Source organism: Microcebus murinus, chromosome 27 (assembly GCF_040939455.1).
Source record: "Microcebus murinus isolate Inina chromosome 27, M.murinus_Inina_mat1.0, whole genome shotgun sequence".
Lineage (NCBI taxonomy): Eukaryota > Metazoa > Chordata > Mammalia > Primates > Cheirogaleidae > Microcebus > Microcebus murinus.
Window position 1 is genome coordinate 6,501,245 of NC_134130.1, and position 17,418 is coordinate 6,518,662.

The 17,418-nt window shown below is 55.0% G+C and overlaps 1 protein-coding gene across 1 annotated transcript; it reads left to right on the forward strand.

The window, feature by feature from the left end:
- Positions 1-7,635: 7,635 nt before the first annotated feature.
- SLC39A3 (solute carrier family 39 member 3) lies at positions 7,636-15,610 on the forward strand. Its single transcript, XM_012769385.2, has 3 exons — positions 7,636-7,757; positions 9,066-9,397; positions 13,565-15,610. Exons 2-3 carry the CDS (start codon positions 9,188-9,190, stop codon positions 14,297-14,299), a joined length of 945 nt encoding a protein of 314 aa, XP_012624839.1. The 5' UTR covers positions 7,636-7,757; positions 9,066-9,187; the 3' UTR covers positions 14,300-15,610.
- The last annotated feature ends 1,808 nt before the right edge of the window (positions 15,611-17,418 follow it).

Below are 17,418 nucleotides of genomic sequence, written 5' to 3' on the forward strand. Positions count from 1 at the left end.
TCCTCGAGGTAGACGCAGTACCGTGTGTCGTAGGTAACCAGTAGGAAGAAGGGCCGCCACCGGGCACGGCAGCCAGGCGTGCTGACTCCCGTGCTAACCGTGGTGCGGAACGTGACGTGTGGGAATAAATAGACGTCGCAATCTCTGTCCATCGCTGTGTTGACTCTGGGCGCCACCGACACCCACTCCATCCCACACTTCCAGGAGCCCCCAGCACGGAGTTTGCAGACCACCCAGGCTGTCGTAAGTCCTCTCAGTGCCTGGAGGAGTGTCAGCCCTCCCTTAGGTGCCCAGCCTTCCCCCCTCCAGTCTGGAAGAACCAATATTTGTAGGGGTGAAGTTCAGGTTCAGCCGTTATCCACTGTCAGCTCCCAGAAATCACACCCCCAAAAATCACAAATATCAGCGATGAGAGAGCAGCTACCCGCGGGGAAGGCCGGAGGCGAGACTGGAGGGTGGGCAGGCTTCTTCAGGTCAAGGCAGCGGGTCTCACCTGGGCAGGAAGGGTGCCCTCGGCAGTGTCTAGGGAACTTGTGGCTGTCACAACCACAGGGGAAGAGCACCTGGCGTGGGGTGGTGGAGGCAGGGCCACCGCTCAGCACCTGCAGTGCCCGGGACGGCCCGATGCAGAACAAGCGGCCCCTGTGTCCACGCTGCTGAGGAGCAGAGCACCTGCGGTGGGGCTGTGAGTTTCGTGCTGTGCCCAGCCCCAGTGTCAGTGGCACACGGGACCTCAGGAGAAAGGCAAAGTCTTGGTCCCACCCTAGACCTGCTCTGGGGGTGGAGCCAGGCGGGTGTGTTCATGGAGCCCTCTGGGGGATGTTAGCGCACAGGGGAGCCTGGGGAGCCCTGGTCCAGCTCCCTATTGGGTCTGCATTTAAGCAGCCCAGGTGACCTGCTTGGAGAACCCCACTTTGAGAAACACTAGCGTTGCGTATCCCACAAGCAACCTGCATGTCCCCCAGGTCCCTCGGTTCATCGCTCCCACCTTGCTTTGTCCACCGCCAGGGGAACCCGCACAGCCTCTTCCAAGTTCAGCCCAAACGCTGAGGACACATCCAGGAACTTTCTGTTCTAGAATCACAGAGGCGGAGGGGAGGGGGTGGGGAGGAGGAGCTGTCAACATCTCATCTCAGAAGCCAGCGGCTCCTGTGTGACTTGATGGGAACTGTGTCAGAGATAATTACCGCTCGCTCCCACACGCGTCAGAAATCGGATCTCTCTGCATACTCCCGTCCAAGGTGCGCTGAGCAGAGAGACAGCAACTAGCCGTGGATCGTGTTGAAGTCGTGACTTAGGTTTCCAAGAGTAGGTTGAGCCTTGAGACAGAAAGCAGCTGGCAGCATCTGAAATCGGATCAGGAGGCTCTGCTGCCCTCTGCACTCCGGGCGTGCAGTTCCCGGGCAGCCCGACCCCTCCGGGGTTGCAGACCCCACCAGACTAAGCCCCATGACCCGCCAGGAGGAAACAAATTATGTCTTCACAGGAGCAGAGGGTCTCAGCTGGGGGCAGTTTTCTTCCCCGGGGACTCTTGGCAATGTCTGGGGACATTTTTTTTTTTTCGGCATATTATGGGGGTACAGATTTTAAGGGCTAGCACTCGGGAGGTGGCCTGCGTAGACAAGGAGCTGGGGCGATACCGCTCGTGGCCACCAGGAGGCGCACGACTGCCTGTGCTGCCAGGCCCACCTGCGGGCTGGAGCATCAGGCGGGGGTGAAGGGGGCGGCGGCTGGTCCCAAAACAACCCAGGCTGGAGCCCAGGTGCAGACATCAGAACTAGCTCTCCTTTCAGAATGACACACAGGAAACGTCCCCCTGAGCAGGGCTGTCCTGCTCCCATGAGGCCACAAATGTGCATGCAGCTGACCAGCCTGAGCCCAACTCCTGGGCGCAAGAGATCCTCCCACCACAGCCTCCCAAAGTGCTGGGAGCTCACAGGTGTGAGCTGCCACACCTGGCCTATTACACATTGTTTTATTTTGTATTTCCATGATTATCTTCATGAATGGAACATCTCTTATATTTGTTCTGCGAATTGTCCAGTCATCTCTCTTCCCATTTTTATTTCAAGATGCTTGATCTCTCTCAAGTGCTCTGTCTCATAGATAATCAACATTTCCTGCCAGCCTGTAGCTTGTATTTTAAACCCATTCACAGTGTCTTTTACTATGGAAGGTTTTGGAACTGTTCGATGCAGTCAAATTTATTAGTATATTTTTTTCTACCTCACTCTAAACATACCTGCTCTTACATAGGCCCTGGTGCCTAGAAGGTTTTCAGAAACATGTCTTAAATGAATAAAAGCCCACAGCATATGCAGCTCCTTCTCTGAGCAGCCTCATTCTCCAAATAGTTATGAATACATATTGCACACTATGAATTCTTCCATAGGAAAGAATCATCCCTGGTGTGCTGGTATTACGAGGCATCTTTCTTATTGTGAATTATGGAAAACAGAAACAGGATCAAGTCACTCGGTGTCTCATGATAAAAATAGCTGCCCACATATTGCGTGTTCCCCATGATGAAGCAAATGCCGTGCAGGCGGGACATGGCATTAAACGCTAAGAACTCGTACACATCTCCTGGTAGCCTCTGCGAAACTGAACTCGGTCTTTAGACACCTTCAGTCTCTGTGCCTCCTCCAGCCTTGCCTATTTTAGGGACCAACACCAGAATCCATCTGATTGCTCAAACCAGAAGGCTAGAAGTCATCCCCGACACCTCCTCCCCCCGCAGCCCACACAGGCAAACCAATGCTGAGTCTTGTCGATTATTCACGCTCCAAAATATTTCTCAAATTCACCCACTCACTCCATCACCTCCCCTGCCTACTCCCTCATCCAAACTGCCATCGATTCTTGCCTAAGTGGCTTTTAACTAGCCTCTCTGCTTCTGTACTTGCTTCCCTGTAACTCAGACTTTCTTTACACAGGACTCAAAATTATCTTAAAACATAAGTTAGATTACAACTCTCACCTACTTCAAACCCTTCAGGAGGGCCAGGCGCGGCGGCTCACGCCCGTAATCCTAGCACTCTGGGAGGCCGATCAAGGTCTTGAGGTGGGTGGATCACTCAAGGTCAGGAGTTCGAAACCAGCCTGAGCAAGAGTGAGATCCGTCTCTACTAAAAATAGAAAGAAATTAATTGGCCAACTAAAAATATATAGAAAAACTTAGCCAGGCATGGTGGCGCATGCCTGTAGTCCCAGCTACTTGGGAGGCTGAGGCAAGAGGATTGCTTGAGCCCAGGAGTTTGAGGTTGCTGTGAGCTAGGCTGATGCCACAGCACTGTAGCCCAGGCAACAGAGTGAGACTGTCTCAAAGAAAACAAACCTTCAGTGAATCACACATGCACTTACGGTAAAGTCCAAATTCTGCAACATAGTCTGTGAGCCCTGCCCTTATCTCTCCTCTCCCGGAATGGTCCTCTCCATTCACTTCTCAGCACACTTGACTTGGTTAATTCCCACAAAGAACTCTCTCTCTTTTTTTTCTTCATGGTGCTCAAGTCCAACCTATAGTTTTCCTATTACGTGTATGTATTAGTTATCTATTGTTGCATGACAAGTGATCCCAAAATTTAGTGGCTTGAAACAGCATGCAGTATCTCAGTTTCTGTGGGGCAGGAATCCAGGTGCAGTTTAGCGGGGTCTTCTTCTTCATTATGTCCAGTCCACACCCAAAGAGAGGGGGTGAATTACACAAGGCCAGGGAAACCAGGAGGTAGGGATCATCTGGGACGTCTTAGAAGTCTACCTGCTGCAGTATGTTATTGCTTCGTTCACGCTTGTCTCTCTCCCTGCACCATAACCTGTGAAGGCGGGGGCTTTGCTTTTTCTTCCATTTGTTATTTAACAAATTTTTTTTGAGACAGAGTCTCACTTTGTTGCCTGGGCTAGAGTGCCGTGGCATCAGCCTAGCTCACAGCAACCTCAAACTCCTAGGCTCAAGCAATCCTTCTGCTTTAGCCTTCCGAATAGCTGGGACTACAGGCATGCACCACCATGCCTGGCTAATTTTTTCTATATATTTTTAATTGGCCAATTAATTTCTTTCTATTTTTAGTAGAGACGGGGTCTCAGCTCTTGTTCAGGCTGGTTTCGAACTCCTGACCTTGAGCCATCCTCCTGCCTCAGCCTCCCAGAGTGCTAGGATTACAGGCGTGAGACACCGTGCCCGGCCTATTTTAAAATTTTAAAATTTGTTTTTAAAAATTGTAGTGACATAGACATAGCAAAATCTACCATCTTAACCATTTTTAGAGTACAGCTCAGTGGCATTAAGCACATTCACAGTGCTGTACAGCCATAACCATCCTCCATCTCTAGAACTTTCTCATCCTCCCAAAGTGACACTGTCCCCATGAAACACTCGCTCCCCACTCCCTCTCCAGCCCCTGGCACCCATCATCCTACTTCCTGTCTCTGTGGATCTGATGACTCTAGGGACCTCCTGTGAGTGGAACCACACAGGATTTGTCCTTCTGTGACTAATGTCTCTCACTGAGCATCCCTTCTCATGCTGAGCTCATGGTAGGCCAGCAAAACGATTTTGGCTGACAAAGGAGTCCAGTCTTCTCCATAAGTTGGGTTGCTTTGATGAGGTTGTGGAGCAGTTTTTTTAATTGATCTAAAAAATATTGATTGTTAATAACCAGCCTTGATTTTACTTGACCTATCAGCAGCATTAACACAACCACCAAGATGATTCCATTAAAATATGTTGGATTTATCACATCTCTGATCAAAATTCTACAATGGCTCTCTATTTCCCGCAAAGGTCTCTCAATGTCCTCTAAGGCCCTTCATGCTCTATCTCCCTGATCTCCAGCTATGCTTCCCCACTTCACTTTGTTTTGCCCATAGTGGCCTTGTACACTCCTGACCTCAGGGCCTTTGCACTTGCAGTTCCTTCTGTATGTAATGCTTTGCCTTCATATATCCATTTGACTAACTTCACCATGTTCAAGTCTTTTCTCAAATCTCTCTCAATGAGATCTATCTGAGTATCTTATTTAAATAGGAACTCACCAGTTTGCACTTTTTTTTTTTTTTTTTTTTGAGACAGAGTCTCACTCTGTTGCCTGGGCTAGAGTGCAAAGGCATCCTTATAGCTCACTGCAAACTCAAAACTCCTGGGCTTAAGCCATCCTCCTGCCTCAGCCTCCTGAGTAGCTTGGACTATGGGTACAGGCCATCATGCCCAGCTAGTTTTTCTATTTTTAGTAGAGACGGGGTCTTGCTCTTGCTCAGGCTTGTCTTGAAGTGCTGAGCTCAAGTGATCCTCCTGCCTTGGCCTCCCAGAGTGTTGGGTTGCTGGTGTGAGCCACCACACCCAGCCCCCACCTAGCACTCTTGATAGCTCTTACTAGGCTGTATTATTCTAGAGCACTTGTCACCTTCTGACTTAACTCTCTATTGTATTATGTTTCTTATTTTCTGTGTCTTCTCCTAGAACCTAGCCTCTGAAAGGGGAGAGATCTTTGTTTTGTTCACAGATGTTCTTATAGGAAAGGTCCTGACACATAGATGCTCAACAAAGATTTGAGATTTTTTTTTAAATATGCATTCATTCACATACTTATCATTTTTTGCGGTGAAAATACTTAAAATCTACCTTCTTACAAATTTTAAGGTATACAATACATTGTTATTAACTGTAGTCACCATGATAGACAATAGATCACTTGAACATATTCCTCTTGTCTTCCAACAGAGATTTGTTGGACCAATGAATCTGCTTCTTTTTTTAAATGCATTTTTTATTTTATTATATTTTTTGAGACAGAGTCTCACTCTGTGGCCCTGGCTAGAGAGCAGTGGCATCATTGTAGCTCACTGCAGCCTCCAACTCTGGGCTTAAGTGACCCTCCTGCCTCAGCTTCTCAAGTAGCTGGTACTACAAGGGCATTGTACCACACCTAGCTAATTTTTTCTATTTTTTTTTCTTTTTGTAGAGATGGGGGTCTCACTCTTGCTGAGGCTGGTCTTGACCTCCTGACTCAAGTGATCCTCCCCCTTTTGCCTACCAGAGTGTTAGGATTAAAGGGGTGAGCCACCATGCCTCACTAAATCTCCTTAATAGTATGGAGATTTCTCAAAGCATTAAGAATACAATTACCCTAAGATCCAGCAATCCCACTACTGGGTATCTACCCAAAGGAAAAGAAATCAATACATTAAAAACATACCTGGGCTGGCTGTGGTGGCTCACGTCTATAATTCTAGCACTCTGGAAGGCCAAGGTGGGTGGATCACTCAAGATCAGGAATTCAAAACCAGCCTGAGCAAGAGTGAGACCCCATCTCTACTAAAAATAGAAAGAAATTAATTGGCCAACTAAAAAATATATAGAAAAAAATTAGCCAGGCATGGCACACTCCTGTAGTCCCAGCTACTCGGGACTGAGGCAGAAGGATTGCTTGAGCCCAGGAGTTTGAGGTTGCTGTGAGCTAGGCTGACACCACGGCACTCTAGCCTGAGCAACAGAGTGAGACTCTGTCTCAAAAAAAACAACAACAAAAAATACAAACCTGTATTTGTATGTTAACTGCAGCACTATTCACAATAAGGCAGATATAGGATCAACCTAAGTGTCCATCAGTGGAGGATTGGATAATGAAAATGTGGTGTGTATATACGCAATGGAATACTATTCAGCCATAAAAAGGAGCAAAATTATGTGTTTTGCAGCCACATGGGTGGAACTGGAGCCATTATCTTAAGTGAAACTGCATGTTCTCACTTACAAGTGGGAGCTCATCATGTGCACAGGTGGGAGCACAGTGTGGAACAACAGACAGTGGAGACTCGGGGAGGTGTGGGCGGGAGTGGTGGGCGATGGGTGGTGCTTGGTGGGTACAATGTGCATTTAGTGACAGATGCACTGAAGGCCCCCACTGCACCACAATGCAATATATCAATGTAGCAAAGTTGTACTTGTGCTCCATGGATATAGACAAATAAAAAATAAATATGAGGCGGGCAGATTGCTCGACGTCAGGAGTTCAAAACCAGCCTGAGCAAGAGCGAGACCCTGTCTCTACTGTAAATAGAAAGAAATTAATTAGCCAACTAATATATATAGAAAAAATTAGCCGGGCATGGTGGTGCATGCCTGTAGTCCCAGCTACTTGGGAGGCTGAGGCAGAAGGATTGCTTGAGCCCAGGAGTTTGAGGTTGCTGTGAGCTAGGCTAACGCCACGGCACTCACTCTAGCCTAGGCAACAAAGCGAGACTCTGTCTCAAAAAAAACCAAAAACATAAATAACATAAATAAAGGAATCTGCTTCTTAGCCGTGGGGAAGGGCATCAGCGGCGAGGATGCTCAGGGAGGAGCCCTCGCCCGTGTAGGAAATCGCCTCCCATTTCCCGCCAACCGTCCCTGGCAGCAGGATTCAGCACCAGGCGCCCCTGGACAGCTCTGGGAGCCAAACCCAGCCGGAACCGCTCCTCGGCGGCCCGAGTTTTCCGCCGGAGCCTCCTGGTGGCTGCACCCATCGCTCCACTGGAGGAAACTACTTTCCCGTGCTGGTAGGAGAGGTGGAGTCGCAGGATGAGTGGCAGCCTCATTAGCCAATGGTGAGGAGCTTTCGGCGGGCGGTGCTCGGGGAGACCAATGGGCAGGGGCGTGGGCGGGACGTGGGCAGCGGCGCGCCGAGCTGGTGCTGCCTGAGGCCGCGGGTGTAGGGTCGGGACCGCGGGGCAGTTGGGCTGCGGGCGGCGCTGGACGGCGGCCGAGGGGCCCGGCGAAGGTAGTATGTGCGGGCCGAGGGGATGGGGGGCCGGGGCGGTGGGGCGCAGCCGGGCGGCTGGTGGCTTGGCGGACTCTGCCCGCTCTTTAGCCGCGGCCAGGCTCCGGCGTCCCACAGCGGGAGGCACACAGGAGGCGCTTATTAAGTGCTGAATGAATGAATGAGTCCGTCCCCTCTGTGGCCTGGCCCAATCAGCCTCCAGTTTGAGAGCGTCCAGGCCTTCCTTACCCCCACTCTACAGACTGGGGCATCCAGCTATCTGACACGTTTATTGGGCGCCTACTGTGTGCCTCTGTGGCTTTGCGCTGGATGCTGCCGGGCTTGAACAGAGCAGCCACCCTGCCCTCGTGGAGCTTACAGCCTAGGGGGAGGGACAACTTTAAAGGACTTTAAATGATGTAGTTCCCCAGTAGCACGGGATAGAAGAAAATAACGTTAAGGAAGGGGATGCAGGGGGCCTCTTTGACCTGGATCTCAGAGCAGAGACCTGAATGAAGAGAGGGAGCAGGCTATGGGAAGAGCTAGGGGCCTGGGGTTGGGGGGAAACCCCAAGGACAGGGGAGGGACCGAGATTCCTCCTAATAATGGTGACATTTTGGAGTCCAGGGTGAAACATACCCTACTTTTGCCCATTGAGTCACATAAAGAGGCCCTGGTCAGTGTCCACACACTTCAGTTCTCCCATTTGTTGAGGCAGCAGTTGCTGAGCTTCTGTTCTCGTGTGGCAGGTGCAAGGCACACGGTTTAGAGCAGAGGTCAGCTGGAGGGGGCCCTTCTGAGGGGCCCTTGAAGCAGTGAACCAAAAGACAAAAAGACATCACTGGATTGTGGGGGGAAGTGGGTGTGTGGAGTGTTCCAGGCAGACAGAGAACAACCTGTGCAAGGGCCCTGAGGCACGTACAAGCTTGGCACACTCTCTCTGTCCAGAGCTCTAGCCTAAGGGTAAAGGGTTGGTATTTTATGTCACGGCGGTGAGAAGCCGCTGGAGCAGGACCATTCAGTAGAACATTCTGTAGCCATGGAGATGTTCTCTGTCTGTGCTGCCTAACCTAGTAACCACTAGGCTCATGTGGCTACCAAGCATTCAAAATGTGGCCTGCCAGACCGAGGATCAGAATTTTAGATTTTATTTAATTTTAATTAAAGAGACACACACTGGTAGATGCCACAGCCCTGGAGAATTTTCTGTAGGAGGCAGTGACATGTAGCAAGCCAGAGAATGGAGTGAAGTTCTTGGTGTGACAGCCTCAGTCACCTGAACTGGTTAGATAATCGGACAGCTAACACGGTTGCCCCTCGTGTTCACAGTTGCTGGACTGAGGCATGAGCCTCCAGCCGCGTGGCCTGGCCCGGTAGCACGGCGTGGGGCGGAGTGTGTGCCTGCACATGGTTTGGGCCCTGCGGTGACCAGAGCAGCCCAGGCCGCCGCCATGGCGAAGTTGTTGGTGGCCAAGATCCTTTGCATGGTGGGTGTGTTCTTCCTGATGCTGCTGGGCTCTCTGGTCCCCGTGAAGATCATCGAGACGGACTTTGAGAAGGCCCATCGCTCGAAAAAGATCCTCTCTCTCTGCAACACCTTTGGAGGTGGGGTCTTCCTGGCCACCTGCTTCAATGCTCTGCTGCCTGCCGTGCGGGAGAAGGTACGAGCTCCCTGGGGAGTGGTGGCAGCCTGTGGCCACCTTTTGGGCAAGGGGCTGTGATGCGTTTTCAACATTGATCCCAAGTTCCAGTGGGGTCCTTGATGCGGCGAGGGTGATGAGGGGTAGAAAAAGAATTTGCTGTGTGATTGTGCATTGGTTGCTCTTCCTCTCTGCGCCTTGCAATCAAGGGGTTTGGAGTAGGCCTGGGATTCCCAACCAGTGGGCTTGTTGGTTGTCACCTGATAAATTTTCAAACTAGACCACCCACCCCAGGTAGCACAGACTCTGTCTGGAAGCTGGAAAGTGTGCCCTTTCTTCTTCTGTTCCCGTATTAGTCAGCTATTGCTGCGTAATGAGTTCTGACAACTTAGCATCTTAAGACAAAAGACGTTTATTATCTCACCATTTCTGTGGGTCAGGAGTCTGGGCACTGCTTCGGGATTTCACAAGGCAACATTCAAGGCATCTCCTGGGCTGTGGTTTCATCTGAACGTTCAACTAGGGATGGGTCGGCTTCCAAGCTCACGTGGTCGTAAGACAGATTCAGTTCCTTGGCAATTTTCAGACCATGGGCCCCTGTTTCTCACTGGCTGTTGGCTAGGGGCAGCGCTCCTTGCCTTGTGGGCCTCACCCAGGTGGTCAGTTGCTTCATCTGCAAGCAGAGGAGACAGCACAGCCAGCCTGCAAGACAGAAGTCACAGTGTTGTGTATCATAGTGATGGATACTGCCCTAGTGTTCTGCTGGTTAGAAGCGAGTTCCAGGTCCCTCCCACACTCAAGGGGTGAGGACCCTGCAGGGATCACTGGGGCCCATCTTGGAGTCTATCTGCCCCAACTCCTAAAATGACCTGGTCCTTGAGCTCAGTGACATCGGGAGCCCTTGTAGGGCCACAGCCGGATGGGCCATTGGCGTGCCTGCTGGGGCACCCCAGGTGAGCTGCCTCCTCTCTCTGGGCCAATGCCAGACGTGTTGGTTGGGTTTGCATTGCGCTACGTTCTTGGTGGAGACATGAGGACCCCAGTTCTCCCCTAGGCCCCACGAGATACGGAAGCCCCCAGTTTACCCGCCCTTTCCTCTGGGTGGGGCTGGGACCATGGTGGGGTGTCACTCCCGCAACCATTCCGTCCAGCAGAAGGGATTTTGCAGCTGTGATGACAGCCCCTAATCAGTTGACATCGAGTAATCCAAAGGGAGAGTGGCTAGGAGGTGAGGCCTAATCAGGCAAGCCCATCACCCTCCTGCTGGCCTTGGAGAAGCAAAAAGCCACGGTGTACAAGAGGAGAGACACAGGCAAGGCCCCGAGGTGGCCTCTCGGTGCTAAGAGCTGTCCCCATCAACAGCCAGCAAGGACACGGGGACCTCAGCCTCAAGGAAATGGATTCTGATGGCCACCAGTGAGCTTGGAAGAGGACCCAGGGCCTCAGATGAGGTTTCAGCCCAGCAAGACCCTGAGCCGAGGACCTAGCCAACCCATGCCTAGATTTCTGACGTTCAGAACTGAGACGATGCATTTGAGTTGTTCGGTGCCCCTAAGTCTGTGTTCGCTGTTAGCATCGAAAGCTAACACTTGGCACCGATGAGGATAAAAATCTGAGTTGTGCCAGGCACGGTGGCTCACGCCTGCAGTCCAGCCACTTGGGAGGCCCAGGCGGGAGGATCACTGAGCCCAGGAGTTCCAGACCAGCCTGGGCAGCATGGAGAGACCCCATCTCTATGAAAAACAAAACAACTTAGTTGTGTCTGATGTGTTCTGCACCTGAAATGCCACATCCAGCCCTCCTTGTCCCACACAGCCATCATGTCATCCCCAGTCTGTGCTCTTCCTGCCCCCTTCCTCGCATGCAACCTTCTCAGGACTCCCCCAACCATACCCCCGCCGCACCCCCTGCCCTCAGGGACGTAGTCCCTCCTCCGGACTGCACAGCCTCACAGACGGCCTCCAGAAAATGGTGCCTAGCTCATGGCTCTCTCTGTGTGCGTCTCATCTGTCCTGATCAGTTTGTCCCTTTGGGCATACCTGGACTTCCTCATGAGATGCGTGTCCCCAGGTGAGGCATGTGGGAGGCCTCTAATAGATCCCTAGGGAGCAAGTCCAATGGCTTCTCTACAGAAACGGCCTCTGCTGCAGGTGGACTCTCACCCAGGGGTAACCCTGGGCCATGTCTGGGGGACATTTGTGGTTGTCACTACTGGAAGTGCTCCTGCCACAGAGCAGGTGGGGGCAGGGACGCTGCTCAGTGCCCTGCAGGGCCTAGGATGGCCCCATCCCAGACAACAGTCTGGCCTCAAATGTCAGCACCTTGTCCCCGGCCCAGTCGTGAAAACCAAAAACGTTTCTAGACATTGTCAGGTGTCCCCTGGGCGCAGAGTCTCCCCAGTTGAGAACCACTCTGTGTGTGTGTGTGCGTGCGTGCGCACCCCTTTGGGACACTTCTTTATCCTTAAGGCCTGATGCCTAAGTGACCAGGCGTTGCCCTCACAGGAAGCTTGTTCGTGGTGCAGACTCCCTCGCAGCTCTTGTCTGACCCCCGTGCAGTTTGTTCCTACCACCACGGCCCTCTCTAGGGGAGCCCAGCCCAGGAGAGAGTTAGGTGAGATCCCAGGGGGAGTGGGGGGAGATTAGCTGGCGGGCAGAGGGAGCGAGGGAGAGCAAGTGAGCGATTCAGGGGACCTGTGCCTCGAAGCCTTAATTGGGTCCCTGTCGTTACCCAAGTCAGTTTCCCACAGGGAGTTCTGATTGGGTTTGGGGCCAGCAGGCGCCAGCTCCGTGGGGTCCCGCTGTGACTGAGAGAGGGTCATTTGGGCATATCTGCCCAGTCCAGGCAGGCAAGTCACGCCAGGCTGTATCCAGCCGTCCCGACTTCTCTTTTTCTGCCTTTCGTAAGAGTGCCTGTCCCAGGGAACCCAGGGCCACACCTTACCTTCTCCCTGCGCCTCCCGTGGCTGCCGTAGTGAAACACCCCAGCCCAAGGTCAAGGCCAGCAGAGCGGGTTCCTCCTGAAGCCTCTCTCTTTGCCACCTCTTCACACAGTTGTCCCTGGTGCCTGTTCCTTTTCTTATAAGAAAACTACTCCTGGGCCGGGCATGGTGGCTCACACCTGTCATCCCAGCACTTTGGGAGGCAGAGATGGGAGGATCGCTCATGGTAGGAGTTTGAGACCAGCCTGGGCAACTAGCCAGACTCTGCCTCTACAAAAAATTTAAAAATTAGCCAGGCGTGGTGGTGCATACCTGTAGTCCCCGCTACAGAGGAGGCAGGAGGATCGCTTGAGCCCAGGAGTTGGAGGCTGCAGTGACCTGTGATGACACCACTGCACTCCAGCCTGGGTGACAGAGGAAGACCCTGTCTCTATAAAAAAAAAAAAAAAAACAAGTTTTATTCGATCTATTAGATTAGGGCCTCACTCCAATACCCCATTTTAATTTAATCGCCTCTTTAAAGACCTTATCTCCAGATATTATATTTTGAGCTACTGGATGTTGAGGGACTTCGACATATAAACGGGGGAAGGACACAATTCAGTCTCTAGCACCTTAATCACGTTCAGTTGTTCCCAATGAGGTCTCGTCTGAGCTTCTACGTGGACATATCTTTTGGCGGCCCCAATTAAGCCACTGTGATACCTTAAAATCATTGAGTCGATGTGACTGGAGACCTTGGGGTTTCTTACCATGGTTGTTTTTTATTTTTTATTTTTTTGAGACAGAGTCTCGCTTTGTTGCCTAGGCTAGAGTGAATGCCATGGCGTCAGCCTAGCTCACAGCAACCTCAAACTCCTGGGCTCAAGCGATCCTCCTGCCTCAGCCTCCCGAGTAGCTGGGACTACAGGCATGCACCACCATGCCTCCCGTGGTGCTAATTTTTTCTATATATATTAGTTGGCCAATTAATTTCTTTCTATTTATAGTAGAGAGGGGTCTTGCTCTCGCTCAGGCTGGTTTCAAACTCCTGACCTCCAGCGATCCTCCCGTCTTGTCCTCCCAGAGTGCTAGGACTACAGGCGTGAGCCACCATGCCTGGCTCACCATGGTTGTTCTTTAATCCATCACAGGCAAGCCCTCCCTCCCTGCCCCGCTCTTTCCTAACCTGGGTGTGAATCAGGCGTTTCTGTGCTTTTCTGATGAAACGGTGACGTGTCCCTGTCCCGCGCGTGTCCCTGCCGCAGCTCCAGAAGGTCCTGAGCGCCGCACACATCAGCACAGACTACCCGCTGGCCGAGACGCTGCTGCTGCTGGGCTTCTTCATGACGGTCTTCCTGGAGCAGCTGGTCCTGACCTTCCGCAAGGAGAAACCGTCCTTCATCGACCTGGAGACCTTCAACGCCGGCTCGGACGTGGGCAGCGACTCGGAGTACGAGAGCCCCTTCATGGGGGCCGCGCGGGGCCACGCGCTCTACGTGGAGCCCCACGGCCACGGCCCCGGCCTGAGCGTGCAGGGCCTGGCGCGGCCCAGCCCCGTGCGCCTGCTCAGCCTGGTCTTCGCCCTGGCGGCCCACTCGGTCTTCGAGGGCCTGGCCCTGGGGCTGCAGGAGGAGGGCGAGAAGGTCGTGAGCCTGTTCGTGGGGGTGGCCGTCCACGAGACACTGGTGGCGGTGGCCCTGGGCATCAGCATGGCCAGGAACGCCATGCCCCTGAGGGACGCGGCCAAGCTGGCAGTGGCTGTGAGTGTCACCATCCCGCTGGGCGTGAGCGTGGGCCTGGGCATCGAGAGCAGCCAGAGTGTGTCCGGCAGCGTGGCCTCCGCGCTGCTGCAGGGCCTGGCAGGTGGCACCTTCCTCTTCGTCGCCTTCCTCGAGATCCTGGCCAAGGAGCTGGAGGAGAAGGGCGAGCGCCTGCTCAAGGTCCTCTTCCTGGTGCTGGGCTACGCCGTCCTGGCTGGCATGGTCTTCCTCAAGTGGTGAGTGTCCTCGCCCATCCTCGCCGCTGCAGCCCGGAGTCCCGGCCACACTCAGGCCGCGTCCTGTGAGAGGGGGTGCCATGGCCCCACTCGCCCGGGCACCAGGGGCCTCCGGACCGCTGCGCCCCAGACCCCGCGCCCCGAGCCTCAGGGCACTGCCCCTTTTGGAAATACTTCTCTTAAAAGTATTCAGCGAAGCTGCATGGCCTGTCAACCTCGGACAATGGGTCTCGCCACTCGAGGGAGGTGGGACTGGGGCGGGCAGCGCCGTCTGCACCACAGGAGGCCTCGGTCTGTCCTGCCCTGTTGCCGAGACCTGACCCCACCGCCTGCCCCCCAGGTCCCAAGAGTGGCCCAAGGTTTATGAGAGGTTCGAGTCGCTGCGATGGGGCACGTCGGGTGGTTTCTGAAGGAGCCCCTCAGCGTGGAACCCCCATTTCACAGCTAGACGGCCCAGGCCCTGCCCCTCCTGCCACGCCACTTTGTGCCCCAGAGCGCGAACGCACCCTGAGCCCTCGGCGCGGCCCCTCCCCCTCTCCTTCTCGTGTGGCCCCTTGGAGCTGGGAGGAGCTGGGACCACCAGGCCGGGTGAGCAGCGCTTGGCCACCAGTGCTCAGCTCCAGACAACCCCAGGGTCTCCAGAGGAAGACAGACCCCACCGGCCACGGGGCAGGCCCCATGGTGCAATCGCCCCGCCAGACATGCCACACCGTGAGACCAGTCACCACCCCGGAGACCGCCGAGTGTGGGCAGGGGAAGCCCTGGGCTCTGGTTCCATGGCAACCTCCCCTCGCCTGGCCCGTCGTCCCGGTAACCCTGGTGGCCTGTCTTGGGACACGGGCATCAGTGAGACACCCTCCTCCAGGGACCTGGCTCTGCCTGGCTCGAAGCCTCTGGGGCGCAGCTTGAGGGAGCCTGGCGGCAGCCTGGGCCTCTGCCTCTGGCGGCTCTGGCGGGGCCTCCTTGCGCCTGGCGCGCTCTGGCCTCCCTCATCCGCTCGGCTGGCATCAAGGCCCAGGATCCGGATTCTCGTCCTGTGCTCCGAAGACCAAGCTGCGGGCACCAGTTAAGCCCCCGACAAGGAGGGGCCGCCCTCTGCCGGTGGCCCTGGGCTGGGCAGGGCCTCCCCCGCCACTGCGGCCAAATGGGGGGTTCCAGGCCCCGAGAATGACTGGTCTGCTGTCGCCAGCTCAGCCCCTCTGTGCACCTGGTCCAGGAAGAAATGACCTTTGAGACAGCCCTGGCCCCCTTAGGAGTTGTTAGCAAATCTCAGGAAATAAACCAGAGTTCACCCCCAGCTCCTGGGGGTCTGGGACGTGGTCTGAGACCCCCCATCTTCCACTCAGGGGGGCCCCGCTGTTGCCGTCGGGAGTATTGGGCCCATTCCTAGGAGCTTCTGTCTGAATCTTTTCCCGGGGACCGTCTCTGACCTCCGTGTAGCCTGACCCTGTCCCTGTGCCAGGACAGTGGCCCCATGGGGGTAGGAGTGTTGCCGTGCCTGAAACTGTTTTTCCACCTCCGCCTGCCATTTCACCTGGAAACCATGCCCAAGCACCAGAAGGTTCCACCACTGGCCTTTGCCCTGGGCGGGTGGGTCCATGTGAGGCCTGGACCCGTGCCAGGGGAGGTCTGCAGTCTGTACGCAAATCCCCCGGAGCCCCACGTGGGGGCAGAGCACAGTCCACTTGGGGATCCCCCCCTCTGCCAAAAGCAGGAAATGGGTCCTTGCTCTCCTACCAGCCGTCAGTTTTTCAGGGCACCCTGGGGACACCAGCAAGCCTGCTGACCCCAGCCCGAGGGCCCCAAGGCGCCTCCTCTCCTCCCCAGAGGAGCCTCTGAGACCATGTCATCCCCCAAGGGTGCCACCAAGCCACCAGGGGGCCCCAGGGTGTGGAAAGGCCCCAAGAGCCCACCCACCAGTCTCCTGCACACCTTTAGGGCCACAGTTGGAAACGTGGGACCCGGGCAGAGCCACCCTGGGGGCCTCAGCCCAGCAGTCTCGGCCTCCCTAGCCCTGCCATGTGCCTCCTGCCTGCTGCAGGGCTGTGGCCGGGCCGGCTGCCTTTCTCTCCTTAGGGTCCCGCCGGACCCAGCAAAGCTACTTCCAGGCCCCGACGAGGACTCCGGGACCCCCGAGAGGTCTGGGGGAAGGCTGGGCTGGTGTGGCAGGGCCACAGCCTGCCGGACCCCCACGCCTGTGTCCAGCCTCCCGGCTGCTGAGCTCAGAGGACAGGGCCGGCTCGGCCAGCCGCAGAGGCCACAGGGTGACTGGGGCTGGTTTTGGTCCGCTTTCCCTACTCTTAATGAGGAAATCAGAGCTGCTCCATGTCGGCGTGAGAAGAATTAGGGCTGTCAGCTCGCCCACCCGACGGGGAGAAGCAGGGCCACTCCTGAGGCCCAGAGCTGGACCCCAGCGGCTGTGACCACAGCACACTGTCACCCGGTAGCAGGAGCTTCCGGTGGAGGAAGGCTGTGGATGTGTCACTGCCCGCAGCTACGGACCGGCCCCTGCCTGGACACAGCATCACGAGCAATGCCAGGCGGGCCAGCACCCGCCACAGAAGGCCTCATCTACCTCTGTGGCTCTGTGGCACTTTGGAAGTGTCCTGTGGCCTGCAGGAGCACAGAGGCCTCCTCCTCAGGGGTGTCTCTCACTGACTGTGATTCTCAGTCAGGGGGGGATTCAGGACTCCGCCCCCCAGGGGACACTGGGCTGTGTCTGGGGACACCTATGGTTGTCCTAACTGGGCAGCTCCTGGCCTGGGGTGGGTGGAGGCAGCGACACTGCTCAGCACCTGGAGCGCCCAGGACGGCCCCTCCCCCCAGAGAACGCTCCGGCCCCCAAAGGTCCACAGTGCGCAGGGGCAGAGACCAGCCCCAGCTGCTAGGAAGACCCAGTGCAAGTGCCGATGGATTGGGCACAAGGGCCAGATGGAGACAGAGACCGACAGAGGGGAGGGCGCAGGAGGCACCTGCCATTTGACCTGCAGGCAAGGGCCAGGAGCAGCCTCCGGAGCTTGGACAGCTCTCTCCCTAATAGCACAAACAGGTTTCTGTTTTGCTTGGCCAGGGCTGCTCTTGTCCGGACCTGGGCTTGTCACAGGCAAGGACCAAGGTCAGGCC

What these genes read in the sequence shown, in the direction of transcription:
- SLC39A3 (XM_012769385.2), top strand. Translation starts at nt 9,188, where the DNA reads ATGGCGAAGTTGTTGGTGGCCAAGATCCTTTGCATGGTGGGTGTGTTC. An exon ending in TGCCTGCCGTGCGGGAGAAG is followed by an intron (nt 9,398 to 13,564) that starts GTACGAGCTCCC and finishes TCCCTGCCGCAG; the next exon opens with CTCCAGAAGGTCCTGAGCGC.